We start from the raw sequence: 15,433 nt of genomic DNA on the forward strand, positions 1-15,433 counted from the left end.
TTACATGAGCTTGCCACCGACGAAGTTGGACCAGCTTCGGACTTCAGATGGGATACCTTCCTTTCGTGGAAGTTTTTCACTCATACATTGCGCGAAAAGGAGGGCAGTCTATATTGTGGTGCCCGTTAGTGAAACCGTTTCATACAAAAAAGATCCCAAATGTGGGGAAGAAGCTTAAATAACGACTGTTGATTGACATACCTTTGGCTCCATGAAAAGTGGCACTCCGAAATCGACAGCATTTCGTCGCATGATATAGTCCGCATCAAGCTGAGTCTTACCACGGTTTCTAGTGATGTTGAACACGCCACGGATATCGTATTTCTCGAACACTTCTCGCAGCGCCCGCTTGTCTTCTATGGGGAACTCAATGACTTCGATTTTAACGTCGCCCTTCGTGGTAGATTCTAGGTGAGCCTTGACCCCCTGGTTGGCTGCGAACAGCTTATATCCCAGAGGGCTCAAGTAATCAACGATCTTAGGCAGTTCGGTCATATCCAAGTCACCACCCAACAGGAGGCCCTCGCCTGGTTCCGGCGTGCGGAAGTTCATTGTCGATTGTAATGAGGTCCAGTAGGCCTCGACCAAATCTTTGCCGAAACAGGCGATTTCACCTGTACTAGCCATCTCAACTCCGAGGTATGGATCAGCACCAGCTAGACGGGTCCAGCTGAACTGGGGGACTTTGGTAGCGAGATAGTCACGCTTGACAGCCATGAGGTCTGTGGGTTCGGGGACGTCTCTGCCGACAAGCGCCTTTGTTGCGACGTCGATGAAGTTGGTGCCCAGGACCTTGCTGACGAAGGGGAAAGATCGCGAAGCACGGAGGTTGCATTCAATAACCTTGAGGAGTGGCTCGCCACCCTCGGGATTCTCAGCTTTGATAATCTGCATGTTGAAGGGGCCAGAAATGCTCCAGGCCTTTGCAACTTTCTCTGCGATTTCTTTTACGCGAGCTATGATGGCTGGTTCGAGATTTGCGGGGGGGAGGACCAGAGTGGCATCGCCAGAGTGAACACCGGCAGCTTCCACGTGTTCACTTACGGCGTGGACAATAAGCTTGCCAGCAGAGGCGACTGCGTCAACGTCGATTTCTTGCGCACCTTCGATGAACTGGGTGATGACGACAGGATGGTCTGGAGAGACGGCACTGGCACTGATGAGCTTGTCTTTCAGCTCATCATGGCTGCGGATGACGCTCATAGCGGCTCCGGAGAGGACATAACTAGGACGGACGAGGACAGGGTAGCCAACGGAGTCAGCGAAGGCTTCTGCTTCAGCAACCGAGCTCAGCTCTTTCCATGCTGGCTGGTCGACGCCAATGCTGTCGAGGATCTGAGAGAACTTGTGACGATCCTCAGCCTTGTCGATGTCTTTAGGGTCAGTACCAAGGACCTTAGCTCCGCCGGTTTCCTGGAGTCGTAGAGCAATATTCTGAGGCAATTGACCGCCGACCGAAACGACGACTCCGCTAGCGTTCTCAAGTTCGTAAATGTCCATGACACGCTCGTAGCTCAGTTCTTCGAAGTACAGCTTATCGGCAGTGTCAAAATCGGTGGAGTAAGTTTCAGGGTTGAACTTGATGAGTAAAATTGTTAGCATTCCTGATAGGATTCTTCTGAACAGTCTTCTTATGCCGCAGACGAGGGGGAGGGTGGACTGGCTCAAGGGTTGAGGTGCTTTTGCGCACCTCGCGGGGGATAGAAAAATAGCGGAAGGACTATTGATCTTGTACTTACATTGATCATGACCGTCTTCTTGCCCATTTTCCTCAAGGAAAGAGTCGCGTTAACTGCACACCAATCGAATTCCACGGAGCTTCCAATACGGTAAACACCACTTCCCAAGACTATGGTTCCATAGTCATCGAAAGTAACATCATGCGATGTGGCATTGTAGGTGGTGTAGAGATAGTTTGTATCAGCAGGGAACTCGGCCGCAAGGGTATCAATCTTCTTAACCCAAGGTCTGATACCGAAGCTCGTTCTCCTTGCTCGAACATCATCTTCGGTGGAACCGACACACTGAGCAATTTGCTTATCAGAGAAACCCATTTTCTTCGCCTTGAGCATCATGTCCTTCTGGATTCCAAACAGGCTGCCAATTTCCTTAAGGTTGTTCTGTAGATCAACAATATTTTGGAGCTTGTACAAGAACCACTTGTCAATCTTGGTCAGTTCGTTCACTTTGTCAACGGAATAATTCTCGTGAAGCATGGCCTGTCCGACTGCAAGCCATCGGCGATCGGTAGGGCTTTTGAGGACATCATCGAGGTTTTCGAATTTGTCGCCCTGGAAGCCGACGTATTTGGGATCAACCTGGCGGATTGCCTTTTGGAAGGATTCCTCGAAAGTACGACCAATTGCCATGACTTCACCGACAGACTTCATGGAGCTACCAATGTCGCGCTTCACATGTTGGAATTTGCTCAGATCCCATCTTGGAATCTTGGTTACGATGTAGTCCAAACTAGGTTCGAAATTGGCGGTGGTAGTCTTCGTCACAGCATTGGGAAGCTCAGGTAGTGTATGGCCAAGCCCAATTTTGGCCGCTGTATAGGCGAGAGGGTATCCAGTGGCTTTAGAGGCAAGCGCTGAGGATCGGGATAGACGGGCGTTGACTTCAATGACTCTGTAGTCAAGTCCATCAGGCTGAAGGGCGTACTGGACATTGCACTCTCCAACAACTCCCAGGTGACGAACAATCTTAATGGCAGCTGTCCGGAGCATGTGGTACTCTTCATCAGAAAGCGTTTGGCTGGGCGCAACCACGATACTGTCTCCAGTATGGATTCCCAGGGGGTCGAAATTCTCCATATTACAAACCGTAATGCAATTGTTAGCCGCATCACGCACCACCTCGTACTCGACCTCCTTCCAGCCCTTGAGGGATTTTTCAACTAGAATCTGGGGTGCCAGAGTCAACGAGCGGGATGACAGGTTCTTAAGTTCCTCGGCATTATTCGCAAAACCAGACCCAAGTCCACCAAGCGCATACGCTGATCGAACGATAATGGGATAGCCGATCTTCTCAGCAGCTTCCAATGCCTCGTCAACGCTGTTGACAGCAACAGATTCCGCAATTGGGATGTTAATTTCGTTCAATGCCTTAGAGAAAAGATCACGGTCCTCGCTAACTTCCAGGGTCCGGATACTAGTTCCAAGGACTTTGACTCCATACCGATCAAAGATTCCCATGCGGTTCATCTGGACGCCCAAGTTAAGAGCCGTCTGACCTCCGAAAGTCAAAAATATTCCATCTGGACGCTCTCTTTCAATCACATGGGTAACGTATTCTGGTGTAACGGGGAGATAGTAGACCTCATCGGCGAGTTTGTGGTCCGTTTGAATGGTGGCAATGTTGGGATTAATCAGTACGGATTTTACACCGGCTTCCTTGAGGGCCTTGAGTGCTTGAGAACCTGTTCAAAGACAACAATAAAAACATAGATCGTTAGCCATCTGAGTCAATTGAAATCTCAATGTCCGTCCAAGATTTGTAAAATGCTCTCGAGGCCATGAATTTGCTGAGTGAGGGGATAGCCACCAAATCCCTCATCGGAACCGGCTAAAGGGTACAATTGCCTCGCGCACACCTTATCCATGTTGTCCATGGATCCTTCAATGGTTTTACAATGGCTATCTGTCCCATACCACACACTACATCACACCACAAAAACAACTACGTACCAGAATAATCAAATTCGCCCGCCTGTCCAATACTCAACCCACCACTCCCAATCACCAGGACTTTTTTCACATCAACCAGCTGGCCGGCACCTCGAATGGCTCCGCTAGCCATATAAGCCTTTGCGCTGGGTGCTTCCTGGCCCGTGACCGCCGCCAACTTTTCCAAAGAGCTCGAAAACGGCCGTTTGGAACCTCGCCATGGCGGCAGCTGTTGTGATTGTTGCAGCGGAGACGGCCGGGAATATAGAGACTTCTTTGAAGCAGGAAGGGTATGGGCGGTGGAAAATGCGCGGAGAGATGGCAGGTAGATTTCAGACGCAAGACATCGCTGTCGAAGCAAGGAGGAGACCATGCGCTGCCCGCATCGGGCTGGGAGAGCCATTGGGGGCGCTGCGCCTAGCGCAGGGAGAAAACGAGAGTGTGAAGGGTTTGTTGGAAGGTTTAGAAGGGTAGAGGAGGGAGCGCGGAGTCGATTGGACGTTAAGAGAGTGCTGGTGAGGAGGAATTGAGAATAGAAAGTCGGTTGTTTTCAGTTCTGAATTTTTCCCAAACTTAACTTTTTTTTTTTTTTTTTTCTTTCTTTTTCTTTTTGACCAGCCGGGTTTGTTCGTTTCTTTGTTGGGGGGCGGACTCTTTAGCGCGGTGAGTCATTGCTGGGGAACACCAACACCGAGGGGAGACAGAGCTTGGGGAAACATCTGGAGCTGGGCCTCGAAGTTTGAATAATAGCTATCAAATTGTTAGACGAGCATGAGCTTGCAAATTGATCGCAGTTCAATGGAAAATTTAGATTTGATCCCTGTTATGTCATCTTCTAGCGCATTCCGGGCATAAGATACAATATGTCGTGACTGTCTGCGCGCCCGTGGTTTCATTGAAATATATCTTCTACATATCATAGGCAGGTTTCAGGTCAGTCACGGAATTGGAGAATCACCTCAAATCTGGTAGATCCCTTTGCGACACAGTTTTTCATTATTCATAAATTATCATTTCTATGCCCTATCTCCTCGCCGTCGAGAAGGCATCATCCATCTCCAATAACTCCCACTCTCCCATTCAACCCCGACCATGGGCCCTTTGGTCTCTTTTCCAGCCGGCCATGTCGCCCTCCTCTACCCCTAGCATACCGGCTTTCCGAAGTCCAGATATCGCTCTCACCCTCCTTCTTGTCTTCCTTAGTAGCCGTTGCCTCTTCGTAGTCCTGGTTCATAAGTTCATATATCTCCTTCAACGTATCCTCTGCTTTTTCTGCCAATTCTGTCCCAAAATTTATCCTATCTTCGATATATCCTTTCGTAGCTCCCTGCGCTTCCCTGCCTGCAAATGACCACGCCTCCGCGCGTGTGACAATCTCGGAAACCTCATTCGGGTTTGCTTGGCTGGCCAGAGGGGGGGACCGGCGGTTTATCGCGGCAACTGCATTCTTGAATCGTGGCTGTCTCCCGAGTATGGGATATTCCGGAAGCAGATGGCTCTCCTCCTGTAGACGATCTAGCATTCGACATGTAGTCCACTTCTCTTTAGCAAGGATAGCCGATAAATAGGACTTTTGCATTGAAGGTGCTTTTTGGGCTTTTGATAATGGCAGTAAATTTTCCGATACGTATGGGAATAATAAAGTAAGGTCCGGCGTAGCTGTATTCTGTTGATTCTCCCGAGGCTGAAGTCGGCGTTGTGGTGTCTGGGGACCAGCTGGGAGAGGTTGAGACGCCGTAGATACAACTGATAGCAAAGCTTTTCGAGCATTGACGTAGGCAGTATATTGTTCCTGAATCAAGGATTTAGTCTCTTCCAAGACCCGAATATTTTCAGCGTCTGACGCGTCGATCGCGGTTTGGTCCTCAACAGGGCCTTGTTCATCGATTGAGGAAGACATAACTAGCTTCTCTTCTACCCAGCGTACCAGCTCCGCATGCGTGCGTCTCAACGCGCCTAGCTTCTTACTTGTCGGAACGGATTTCACATCTTCAGCCAGGTGTTGGCTTTTTAGCTTCTCAAGGAGCCTCTTCTCAACGTCCGCCTGACTCTTCGCACGGAGTACTGCTCTTTCCAAGTTGTTAAGAAGGGTTTCGACATCTGATCCATTACCACCTGCGCTCCCCGAGGCTGGATTAGCATGGACCATCAAGTTCTGAGCCGCCTGACGAGATGTAGCTTGCTCCTTAGCAAGCCCAAGATATCCAGCTTGCCCGGCATCCATTTTGTTCAGCTCCTCTAGGTAGTGTTGGAAAATTTGTATTTTTCCATGCTCTCTTCGGCTTCGTAGAAGTCCCAAGTACGTTTGGAATTCTGCGCCTTTCTCCTCTAGACCCTCACCGCCAGCGGATGCTGGAGAGTGTATATCTTGTTTCCGAGACGCTATTTCCTGAAGTACACTGTTATACTCTCTCTTCGCAACTAGGTTGGCCTGCAATGCCTTGAGATACTGAGCGCGGAGGCCATTGTTCAATTCTGGCGGCACGCGCTTCACATTAGTAGCATTATGCGGGGCGCAGAGGCTGATGTGAGACCCTGAAGAGTCACCCGCAAATTCGATCTGTGCTTTCAGATAAAGCGTCAAAGCTTGTCGAATCCCGAGCGCCTCCTGGCGAGTCTTCGTATATTGCAGGATTGGTTTTGCGAATTGAGGCGGTCCTGCTGTCTCCGCGTGTTGTTGGGCGCGAACCATCTCAAAAAGGAGGATAGATGCTTAAAGACGATAGTGTTTGTAAATAAAATATGTACTTTATAGGCATATTCATAAGCCTAACCACTCATTGTAAACTCCTGCATCAAAAATAATGTCTTCTACAGGAGGCAGTTAAATAGATGCAGCAGAAATTGGGAGTTGACCGTTTGTTGTGCTTTTACCGTTTCCAGCCAATGTCAGCGGGTTTTCGCTTCGGCGTTCTTTAGCGCGCGACAATCCGCAATCAACCACCACCACCACTTCCTCTCTATTAAATATGACAACTAAGTTACATGTATATGAAAAATATATTATTATTAAAATAAAAGTGATGTAGATTTTGCATCACATAGTCAGGATGAATGAGCTTAAAACAGCAATGAAAATGAGATGCTCTAAGTGGCTACACCCCATCTTACAGACTATGATAGAGGTAGTAAGTAGGCATATTTTACTTCCAGGAGCAATGAAGCAAGGTTAGGCGGCGCGTCCTCTATTTCTCCCTTCTCTCTCCCTTAAAGCTATGTACTGTACATGTACTCCGTACCTAGGTCTGACTGGCAACGCCATTTATCTGCAACAGGTCAGCCAGTAGTGTTTAAATTTTTAAATTTAAATTTAGATACGATCTGTGCAAGGACGCTGTCGGCTAGTTTCAATATTTAAAAGAACAAATGCTTAGTGAGCAATAATCATATTACTCAGCCTTGCCTGAAATATTTGTGCGTCCATGCAGCTAAGAACGTGTTGGAATCCGTCCGTCCAGACTGTGATTTTAGCTCCCACACGAGACGAATTCGTGACTGGATTTTCGCATGAGAACAATGTCAAGACTACTTTGGCGAATGGGCAACGTCATCAAGCCCTTCCTTCTGGGGTTGCGAGTAAGGCCTGCCACACTGAACTGACTGACACAGATCGCAATCGAACACCCGCCAAATTTGAGATCCTGTCTCCTATGTATGGTGAACAACTCGCTAGAGGCATGGTGATCGACACCCAGCAACTGGCGGTGCGATAACATATAATTTTTATGTATCTGAAGGCTTGCTGCTTGTTGGTCCACGTATCATGGCTGGCAGGACTTAAAAAGTTACGGGGCGTGGGGATTCGCCATTCTCCCCTTTTTCTTCCTACGTCTCTCAGCTTCGCACTCGGGTCACAAACTAGTGACAGACAACTCTGCTTCTGCAACGCTTAAATTGAACGACTTGGTTCCGGATACCCCAAGCACAATTGGCTTGGTTGGTTTAACCACTTATTTCACTTTTTACTACACGTTGAGGGTTTCTTTTCTTTTTCTGTTGCCGCTGATTCTTGCATGGTCTATGGCCGCACACCATTGATATGCAAGATGGAACTCCACTGGACAGACCTGCAGAAGGCAACAAGATCTGATGAAATGAATCTTTGAGCTCCCCGATGTTCAAAGACGATGGACAATTGAACGGATTTTGATCCATTTCACTCCACCGAGAGGCGTCAAGTCATTTTTAGCGCCGATGCTCCCCTCCCAGTGGCGTCGGAGCTAATGGGCCGACTACTTTTCTCCTCCCATTTTCCAGAGCCCTAACACGCATGCCTCGCTACATTCTCAGTCTCGTCATGCCCAATTCCAAGGTGGCAAAATGCCCAAGTCGAACAAGCCATTTTCTGCCTCTTGTCATCCAGATTGGTGGTTGTCCATTCCTATCACGTACTATCGCATCCGGCCACATTGCTAGCACTACTGAGCCACAGTAAGGTTGGTCAATCCGACATTACGGCCTCTAATTTTGAACATCAGTTTAATGTTGTCATTCTTCCCCGTCAGCCGCAAATCCTTGCAGGTTGCAAGGATTAGTGTCAGATCGATCAGGCCCAGGTACAAGCCCAAATATCTTTCGATCCTATCTGTTCCTGGCTGTTCATAAGTACCGAAAAGGATAACAAGATTCAGACTTGGCCTGGCCCTGTGGAGTTTGTGTACACAGGAAATACGTGAATGATTGATATTCAATTTGTTGTACGGAGTACAGATTCACCGTTGCATTCACCACAACGGTCTGTTTTGAGACACATTGTGTTCCTGATAGGGACTCTCAATGCGGAGTGTTATAGGCACCGCGACACCACGAGCGATGTGCAATTCCTTCTCCGATCGAGATAACAAAATTCTTTGATCGTACCTTCCTGCAACTTGCATCGAAGGAACAAGATCAATTCCAGCCCTGGTAAGCAAAAGCAGAAAGAGAAAGAGAAAGAAATCGCAACCTAGTTATGCAGCGCATTAACGATCGGCTTGCCCGCCATGATCTAAAGCTTTCCTCAAACGAAGCACTGCTTTCGCGCAGATACAGGCGCTCGTTAACACCTGGAATGGACACTTCAGAACTCTCGATTGTTTCATCCCAGCGATCTGCTTCAGAAGGACAATACCCGTCTCGAACCGGATCATTACAGACGACCAATATCAGATTCGCCGATTCCCTGCCTGTTGGACGCCCCGATAGGCCGCGCACACGGTTGGAGAACCCTTACGCTCCTCCTAGACCTCAACACAACCCTCATCCTCACGTCCAGTCTATGATTATCAGGAAATCAAGAAGCTTCATCCCACCATCGATTCCTACAGACTTATCTTCTAGGAGCATTACACCATCTCCGTCAGGTTCTCCGAAGCCACTACCTCCCTATCCGCAAGAGGGGACCAAAAACAGGCCAAACGAGATGAACGGCTTCAATAAACCCTCTCCCCCGGTGCGAGTTGCAAGTGATGCCAGCAGCAGTGCCAGCGCCACCAGCATCAATAGCAGTAGCAATAGCAGCACCAGCACCCAGGTTACAGAACCCACAGTCAAAAGCGAAAGCCAATGCGACACACCTACCGTAAAAATAATCACGCCGGATTCAACCCCCAAAGACGACAAAGAAGCCCCTCGGAAGCAGCCTCGGTTGAAGAAAAACCTCATTCCGCCCCTTACGAAAATACACTTCTCCTGCTACCAATCCCACCGCTATTTATCGCCATCAAATAATATCATATACCCCGTTCCATGCATGACATGTCTAAATGACGACCAGTTGATCCGCTGGCGATGTACTTTCTGCTGTCTGCGGATCTGTGGAGATTGCATGCAGACGATGCAGAAGTGCAAGAGGCGTTCGCTGAAAGAACTTATGGAACGCCTCGTGGCGGCGCTGGAGAGTGTAGAGAGTGCCTGAAGCAATTCCGCATATTCTTGTGGGTTTTCTCCCGTTTTGCTTCTTTATTTTTCTGTTGGATTCTTGTTTTAATCCCAATTTACGTATCTTCCTTCTATTTGTCTTCCCACTTATGAGGACTGATTACTACCCAATTAATTCGTTAGGGGGTGGAAAGAAAGGGAGGTAGAAAGCAATTCAGAAGCGGGGGTCAGGGCAGGGACAATTTGTTGGCTGAACCCAGGCCAAAACACAAATGATGATGGCATATGCGACAGCAACGGCCATATTTGCTGTCACTGCTCCAACCCCATTTGAATTTGCTCGGATTCTTATTATCTTTTAGGGGGGCGTTTGTTGGCGTTTTGGTGATCCGGTTGATCTTGTCAAAAGAGACGCATGGCGTGAGCATGGAACCCTGCGCACGTCCATTTGCCACTGTTCTCAAAAGTTATATAATACTACTACTGCCTTATTTCGTTTATTTTCTCTTTATTCTGGGGGATTTTCTTTTGCGCTGGTCCTTCACACTTTCGTATCCGACCCATGCCCATTACGTACCCTTGGACACTTGTTTACAAATGTACCCACTTATACCCCCTTCCATTCGTTTATACTTTTTTGCTTAGTATTAACATGCCTTTCTTGCGTTCCCGACCTTAACTACATAGGCAGTCGCCGCTCGCATATAAGTTTCCAGTCCATAGCAGCTCCGTTCTTGCAGTCTTCTCAACAAGCGTGGACTATACTGGAGTACTGAGGAGGTATGGGGTGCAATGATATAGAAATTCAATTACCCATAAGAGGGGGAACCTGTCCATCCCCTCATTTATGTCTTGTATCTTGACTGTGCATGCAACACTAAATGCATATAGTGTTCAATCTTCAGACTCTATTTGCAACAGACGTGGGACAACGACCTTTGTCTCTTGATACTCAAAACCCTAGGACAAAGCGGGGGGAAATGATAATGATCAATCATGCCATCTGGCAACGAAGCTGGGAGCGTCGGTGCGAATGGTGGTAGGTTTCTCCCTCCAAACCCTTTCTGCGTATAACATTCCAATGCAGTAGAGGGTTCCTCGGCACTAACTGATTTCAAGCGACTAGGAACAGCGCCAGTTATCTGAAGTCCATGTAATGTATGTACATGTACATGACATACATGGACAAATTCGAGATCGAGAAACACGTACATGTACACAAGGGCAACATTGAAACCTCTAGCCCCTGCCCTATTCTTCATGCGGAGAGATATCTCCGCTCTTCGCGCCCCTCCAGGGCCGTCTCCTCCTGTCCTGTCTTGGAACGAACCAGTGGGACAGTGGAAGGTCGATGGATACTGTGACCTGTTGCACCCGTCCCGTTTACAATCAGTGTGCGCAAGCACAAAGGGAGGCAGAAACAGAACCTATAGATCTTTCTCCCATATATTCCTATGCTAGTTTTGTTTCTAGATTTCGAGACTCTTCGGCCATTTCTTTCATTCGCAAGCACGTTACTTTGCGATGCTCAGCTCCTAAAGTTCTTCCAGCGCTTCCTGCCCGAGCATTCCTATCATTCCTCGCGTAATAGTATCTGCCAATCTAGGCGTTCCGTACCAGCCAACATGTTAAGCGAGGACCAATTGAGGCGAGCAACCAATCAAAGTGAGCCAAAGCTTAACGGAGTAGACAGTAAATGCTGTGGTACGATTGAATGATCGACGGGGGAAGAAATATGGCTAGACTGATCGGCGAGATTCGTTATGAGGCAAGAAATTCGCGTTGCGCGTGAAAAGAGCCATGAACGCTCTAAAGATCGATGTGTGCCAGATGAAACTAAAAGGAATCGGTGAGGGTGTGATCGTGTCATGTCTGGGCTGTATCCGAGCGGTTACTTTCACTGCAGGTTTTGCAGTCGCTTATCTAACCCCTCCATTTAATAACAAACGTTTCTTGACGGTTGTAGAACTCGAAGCTCGTGGCAAGGATGTCTCCCGTTTTGTCTTGAGACTTTTTGGTGTCCCATTAAGTGCATAACGCTCCCAGTCTGATTATTACCTCGTATGTAACAAGTCACAGAACTGGTTCAAAAAGTCTGGTAGTTCTGCACTTCGTATAGGGGAGAGAGAATGATAGGAGATCAATCGAGGATGACCGTAAAGAGCATGCGCACAATATAAGCCGTCCAAGGGCAGTGGGAAGGAAAGAGATATCAATGCGTTCTCTTCTTGGTCGCATCCCTCTTAGACGCTGCGAACATAGAACGGCAGTAGATGCGCTAGCATCTGTTGAATGCAACTTCGCGACCGAAGAAGCATGACGAAGAACGCATATAGTGGTATCATGTATCGAATACAAGATATAGCCAGGAATGTTTACTCAATCATGATCATCTTCTGTTAAACCAGGGCAGCCTTCCATTTCATCAGTCTCGTAGCGATACTTGCACCAGAAGCAGTACCGATACTTCTCGCGCAGGTACACCACCAATCTGGATAGCCGTTCCTGGGGACTTAGTGCGTTGAACTCATTCAGCTCCTCATCTTCATCCTCGTCTGATTCAACCTCAACAATTTCGCCTTCTGCTGTTCGGCCCAGGGCAAGCCTATCATCTGCATCCAAATCGGACTCGCTATATGTTGGAAGATTTTCCAGGTTTGGTATGAGCGCTGGGTTTCTAGTAGAGAGCGATTGGTAAAGTCCACGGCGAGCTTGCTGGTTACGCAAGTTCTCTTCGCGGGCGCGGACTAAGCCGCGGTAGAGTATGTTGATTTGCGACGTTGGTTTTGTTTGGCGCCTAGAACTGCTTGAAGCAGCAGATGGATGTAGTGGAGTAGAATTCAATTTGGCCTCTTTTTGCACAAACTCCTTGGGCGAATCCTCTCTTTGATCTTGCCCATCCACTTGCTTCTCCTCTTCTTGTTCAGATTCCTCAGCATCTAATCTTTCGGCGACTTTTTGCGCGGCGCTGAACATGGCCTCGGTCCTCTTTTCTTCTCGTTCACGCCTGACCCGCTCTCTAAAATCACCTTCCTCAACTTTGGCTCTTTTCGTGTCTAGTTCGGCCTGCTCCCTTATCTTTCTTTTTTTCTCACTATCCATTCCTATGCCTCCTCGGTCCTCCTTAACCACCACATTCAGCGGCTCTGTCAGCGGCCGATTCCACTCATCAATACCGGATGGGTATTCGGGGGAACGGTCCTTTCCAAGTGCAGTCCCAGGTTTAAACCCTAGTTTCGCCATCATCTGGAAACCTTTATTCGAAGGGTCAAGCGAGCTGGTAGACAGCGCGGCTTCCCTTCGAGCAGCTTCTGCTGCAGCAATCTCCGCTTTTGAAGGGACGCGAGATTTGGCTTCAGCCTGCGGATTAGGCGCGGTTACGCTGTCAGTAATTCATTCAAGACGCGTATACGGAAGCCAAGGTAGTGTTGTTCGCTATGGCCAAAAATACCGATGTAATGAGCAAGGGCGAATAACAATAAAGGGTATTTCAAAACACTGATAGGGTTTAACGAACCTCTCTCTGTTTCCGGCGCCGCATTTCACTGTATGTTTCCTTGCGCCTATGAGGTTTAGGAGGCTCAACAATGGTCATAGACATGTAGTCATCCTCCTCCACCTCATCGCCGCCATTCCTCTTGTCGTCTTGGTTCCTCTCAGAGTCTTTTTGAAAGAGGGACGACATGTTTGCTGCGCTTGCAAACCTTCTGAGAAAGTAATCTAATCAGTGATTATCATTAAAATGAGTATCCTTCAATTTCATCCCAATACGCAGCGTAGTGGACCGGGTATAATAAAGGGCTTCGTGGTCATCTCCATGTCTAGATCGATCCATCGAGCTCCATTTTCTTGGCGTGCTTGTCATGTGATCTCCACCGTGCCAAGCTTAAACGATTGCTCCATGTATGAATCCCTCACCATACCCATCCGCGATTAGGTATTAACTATTCAGGGGAGCACTTGTCTTCGCTACAGCCTATCTTCAGCGGCAATGTAGGCATGCTACGGTGAACTACTACTGACACTCTGAACAAGTTCTGGCGATACCTAAGATGGGCTTCTCGGGCTGCTGTGTAGATCGTATAAAAACCCCTGATCTCCCCACAACGCGATATCGTCGATCGTCAGTCACCCACCACGTTCCGTCGGGTGTGGAATGGCATTTTGGAGTGTTCCAAGTATGAGAATTTCTTATCCAGCACAGAATATACGAGAGTAGGAAAAAGCTGTACATCGTTCAGATGCAACGGAGTGGTTCATAGTCCCCTGGTTAGCCGTGAATCGCTTGTCAACACTGCCCTCCATTGTTTTCAGGTTTTCAGAACAGATTTCAGAGCGTGGCATAGTTTTTGAGAGCTAAGTACCTCAACATTGATACTATGAAGATATGGTAAATCTAAGAGACACCGTTGATAAAGAATCTTAAAAATTGGAAGGTCTTATTTACATTCTTAAAACTCTCTCTCTTCACAACATATATGTCAAACAGAGGAACAGGAAGTATACAACAGAAGGTGAAAGGGTTCATAGCGGCGGTGCTTATCCCATGCCACCATCCAAACCGTCTTCTCCATCATCTCCATCATCATCGTCGTCGCCGTCATCATCCCCATCGTCCCCTTCACTCCCGTCATCCCCGTCATCCCCGTCGTCCCCATCATCCCCACCATCCCCACCGTGCAAATCAACAGCTTGATCTCCGTCGTCAAAATCGTCGTTAACGTAATCCTCGACATCGTCACCGTCCACATCCTCCCCGTCGATGTCTCGTCTCCTCGATCCCTTGGTGAGCTGGTAGGCGCGGATGGTTCTAGATTTCTTCCAAGTCCACTTCCTCAGCTTGTTTGAAAGCTTGCCGTTGTTGTATTCACAGCCTTTCCCACTGTAGAAATATACATTTTTGGGATCTGGAAGCCATTTCGTCGCAGGATTGAAGCTGACGCTTTTGGCGGAGAAGGCCTTGTTCAGGTTAATGCACTTCCCGTTCGTGAAGTCCCTGCCGTGCATTTTGAGTTTTTTGCCGCTGCTGGATTTGAGCTGGATGCTCCAGGCATCGGTGGTGGATGCGATGGCGAGCAAAAGCCCGGTTGCGATGACGGAAATCTTCATTTTTCTTGCTGGAATATGTGTGTATAGATGGCTCCGGTTCTTGTTTTTTTCGACCTTCTCCAAGAAGGTTAGCTAAGGACTTTATAATAGGAACGAGAGGAAGGGTTTATATACTAGGTGCGGTCTGGCTTTCCCCCTTCGGCCTTAACGTAAAAAATGTAATATATGGGTGGGTGTCGATTTCAACCTTCTGAACTGGAAGCCAGTGCCCAAATATGCGGGCATCATGGCCGATTATATACCTTTTCTCTTCCCCGTCTTCTCTCCTAAATTGCAGTGCTGAGGGCTACTCAATGGCTCAGCTATGAGAAGCGAAGTGGACCTGCCTCATGCATACCACTATCAACAACACGAACATCACATCCTGGAAGCTCAATGTCGACGCGGGAATGACACGAGGCAAAATGGTGCCGAAGCGTCAGGAGATGGTTCAATAGCCATGCACCTTCACAGCCCCCTTTTTGATTGGCTCGTATAGCATGGATGTGTCCTGGGAGATAACAACAACCGCAGGGTGGTAGGAGCCGTATTTCTTCAGGCCAGAGTCATTTTCCAGAAATGAGGCCACAAGGGGCGAAAACGACCGTCCCTTGGGAATGCAGAGTGCTGCCATTTAGGCCTCCACTTTGCCAACTTGATTCGTATTCAGAAGCATGGCTGGCATTCTGTTCTTGGAGCTGCACCAGCCCGTCCCGCACCACCAACGATCGCGAGATTTTAACTCAGGAAGGAAAGGGAAGGTGAAGGAAACCACCTATGCAGATACATAGCCCTCAGGCCTTCTTCCATATATTGAT

At 48.2% G+C, this 15,433-nt stretch overlaps 8 protein-coding genes across 9 annotated transcripts; 3 read left to right on the forward strand and 5 right to left on the reverse strand.

The window, feature by feature from the left end:
• On the reverse strand, nt 1–4,071 carry BDCG_08107 (carbamoyl-phosphate synthase arginine-specific large chain; the record flags this gene model as incomplete). The annotated part of the gene is made up of 4 exons (XM_045423883.1): nt 1–108; nt 202–1,578; nt 1,740–3,421; nt 3,690–4,071. The coding sequence occupies 4 exons, from the start codon at nt 4,069–4,071 to the stop codon at nt 1–3; spliced, it is 3,549 nt and encodes a 1,182-aa protein (XP_045272724.1).
• Nucleotides 4,072–4,716: 645 nt separating this feature from the next.
• BDCG_08108 (uncharacterized protein) lies at nt 4,717–6,360 on the reverse strand (the record flags this gene model as incomplete). The annotated part of the gene is made up of 1 exon (XM_045423884.1): nt 4,717–6,360. One exon carries the CDS (start codon nt 6,358–6,360, stop codon nt 4,717–4,719), a length of 1,644 nt encoding a protein of 547 aa, XP_045272725.1.
• Nucleotides 6,361–7,090: 730 nt separating this feature from the next.
• BDCG_08109 (uncharacterized protein) lies at nt 7,091–7,381 on the forward strand (the record flags this gene model as incomplete). The annotated part of the gene is made up of 1 exon (XM_045423885.1): nt 7,091–7,381. The coding sequence occupies one exon, from the start codon at nt 7,091–7,093 to the stop codon at nt 7,379–7,381; it is 291 nt and encodes a 96-aa protein (XP_045272726.1).
• A 441-nt stretch (nt 7,382–7,822) lies between these two features.
• BDCG_08112 lies at nt 7,823–13,343 on the reverse strand. Of its 2 annotated transcripts, none has more exons than XM_045423888.1 (2): nt 13,045–13,343; nt 7,823–12,887 (listed from the first exon to the last, which is right to left on the reverse strand). In XM_045423888.1, the coding sequence occupies exons 1-2, from the start codon at nt 13,210–13,212 to the stop codon at nt 11,907–11,909; spliced, it is 1,149 nt and encodes a 382-aa protein (XP_045272729.1). In that variant the 5' UTR covers nt 13,213–13,343; the 3' UTR covers nt 7,823–11,906. The 2 variants fall into 2 exon arrangements, with proteins under 2 accessions (XP_045272729.1, XP_045282424.1); XM_045423889.1 differs by having other exon boundaries at nt 9,350–12,962; nt 13,045–13,335.
• On the forward strand, nt 8,620–9,564 carry BDCG_08110 (uncharacterized protein; the record flags this gene model as incomplete). Its single annotated transcript, XM_045423886.1, has 1 exon — nt 8,620–9,564. The coding sequence occupies one exon, from the start codon at nt 8,620–8,622 to the stop codon at nt 9,562–9,564; it is 945 nt and encodes a 314-aa protein (XP_045272727.1).
• On the forward strand, nt 11,328–11,564 carry BDCG_08111 (uncharacterized protein; the record flags this gene model as incomplete). The annotated part of the gene is made up of 1 exon (XM_045423887.1): nt 11,328–11,564. The coding sequence occupies one exon, from the start codon at nt 11,328–11,330 to the stop codon at nt 11,562–11,564; it is 237 nt and encodes a 78-aa protein (XP_045272728.1).
• Nucleotides 13,344–14,035: 692 nt separating the features above from the next.
• BDCG_08113 (uncharacterized protein) lies at nt 14,036–14,636 on the reverse strand (the record flags this gene model as incomplete). The annotated part of the gene is made up of 1 exon (XM_045423890.1): nt 14,036–14,636. The coding sequence occupies one exon, from the start codon at nt 14,634–14,636 to the stop codon at nt 14,067–14,069; it is 570 nt and encodes a 189-aa protein (XP_045272730.1). The 3' UTR covers nt 14,036–14,066.
• A 430-nt stretch (nt 14,637–15,066) lies between these two features.
• Nucleotides 15,067–15,249, reverse strand: BDCG_17730 (uncharacterized protein; the record flags this gene model as incomplete). Its single annotated transcript, XM_045426804.1, has 1 exon — nt 15,067–15,249. One exon carries the CDS (start codon nt 15,247–15,249, stop codon nt 15,067–15,069), a length of 183 nt encoding a protein of 60 aa, XP_045282425.1.
• Nucleotides 15,250–15,433: the final 184 nt, after the last annotated feature.

Source organism: Blastomyces dermatitidis, assembly GCF_000003525.1.
Source record: "Blastomyces dermatitidis ER-3 genomic scaffold supercont1.10, whole genome shotgun sequence".
Taxonomy (NCBI): domain Eukaryota; kingdom Fungi; phylum Ascomycota; class Eurotiomycetes; order Onygenales; family Ajellomycetaceae; genus Blastomyces; species Blastomyces dermatitidis.

Excerpts from the sequence above, each read along its gene's own strand:
- BDCG_08112 (XM_045423888.1), bottom strand. The coding sequence starts at position 13,212 with ATGTCGTCCCTCTTTCAAAAAGACTCTGAGAGGAACCAAGACGACAAG. Across the intron at positions 12,888-13,044 it reads GGCGCCGGAAACAGAGAGAG|GCTGAAGCCAAATCTCGCGT; the intron begins GTTCGTTAAACC and ends CCTAATCCGCAG.